At 43.1% G+C, this 1549-nt stretch overlaps 1 protein-coding gene across 1 annotated transcript in view; it reads right to left on the bottom strand.

The window, feature by feature from the left end:
* Positions 1-1549, bottom strand: part of DKK3 (dickkopf WNT signaling pathway inhibitor 3) — a 33424-nt gene that overhangs the window by 27075 nt on the left and 4800 nt on the right. The window contains exon 3 of the mRNA XM_018554826.1: positions 1151-1231. Within this exon, the coding sequence (XP_018410328.1) occupies positions 1151-1231 (81 nt within the window). The remainder of the gene's footprint in view (positions 1-1150; positions 1232-1549) is intronic.

Genomic DNA, 1549 nt, shown 5'->3' with positions numbered 1-1549 from the left:
TTTTTGCACCCATGTTATATTCCACATTTTAGGCCTGAAAATGACGTAAAACCCCCCAACATTATATATTTTCTGAATGCCAAGACCCTATAGAATAAAATGGTGGTAGTTGAAAATTTTTATGTTGCGCAATATTAGCGCAACTCCTTATTAAACCCCAAAATTTAGTGACAAATTTAATTAAATGCCCCAAAACACAACAAATTACCCATTTTTTAAATGAAATATAAAAGATGAGGTTACAACGAGTAAAACGATACCCAACATGCCCAGTTTACAGATTGCGTGCGACCGTGAAACGGCGAAAAACTGCAGTACCCCAAAAAGTCAATAAAAGACACTTTAAAAGCCCACACAGGTCATCAATTTAGAAATACCCCAAAATACTGGCCCTAGGATTATTGCTCTCACTCCTGTGAGTCAGGTCTTCTCATCCAACATGGTTTCATCAGTTTGATGTGGAGGAACTCAAATGTCCTGCACAAAACCCTGACCTCAACCCTACTGAAGACCTTCAGGATGAATTAGAAAGTCCATTGTGAACCAGGTCTTCTCAACAAACATCAATACTTTGCCTCACAAATGGACACAACTTCCAAGAAAACCCCCATAATCTTGTGGAAAGTCTTTTCTACAGTATATGGTCACATCCCAGATTCCAAACACATCAAGATCACCTAGAGTTGGATTCATCTCTATCTACCTTATTTATCTCTGGAACGTCTTATCGGACAATCTATCCCACTGAGACCCAGCACTATCTTTCATTGGCCTTCTGAAGTTCCTATTGTTGTCCATGCCCCCGTTGGGGAGATCTAACCTCTTTATTTGTCCTTTGGACTTTGGTCTTTGGTGGGGAAATGGTGGTAGATGGTGAATCCAAAATCTTACAGCCATCACTGGCACAGGAAATCTTTGACACCTTTTCCAGGGTCAACTGTCAGAGGTGGAATTTCCCTAATTTTAGGGAGATCTCCACTTATGTCCTGTTTCTGGGGACAGGAAATGCAGAAACTTTGTGGGGACACGGTTATAACACCTGACAGATGGTCAGCATGGAGTTACATTCTAAATAAAACATAAAACTTTCAGCTGGGCATCACCATCAATACAAAACATAATGCTTGGTACGCGTGTAACAATGACTCACATGCTCTCTCTTGCCCCCACTTTGCAGTGACGATACGATGGTCCTGGACACAAAGGTCGCTCCCGTTTTATTGTCCGTTTCCTGCAGAGACACGGAAATAACTCTGAAGTGTAAATGGTAGAGCTAATAATTAGCTCAGAATACTAAATAAATAAAACAATTAAAGGAGAACTATGGGGTCAGGGCTTTTCCCAATAGTTCTCCTTAGGGTAACGGAAGGACACAAACTAGCGTCCTCCCGTTACCCTAAGCTCAGTATACCGCGAGCTACAGCTATATACTGAGACGCCGCAGCCGGAGCGGATCCCGACATCGATGTCGAGATCCGCCCAGCTGCGTGAGTGACAGCTGGCTCTGCCTATCTAGAGGCAGAGCCAGCTGTACCCGCCCCCTCCCCCC

This window comes from Nanorana parkeri, unplaced genomic scaffold (assembly GCF_000935625.1).
Source record: "Nanorana parkeri isolate BGI_ZX_2015 unplaced genomic scaffold, ASM93562v1 scaffold10, whole genome shotgun sequence".
NCBI lineage: Eukaryota > Metazoa > Chordata > Amphibia > Anura > Dicroglossidae > Nanorana > Nanorana parkeri.
Note: the sequence above shows the minus strand (reverse complement) of the source record. Positions and strands in the feature narration are given on the sequence as shown.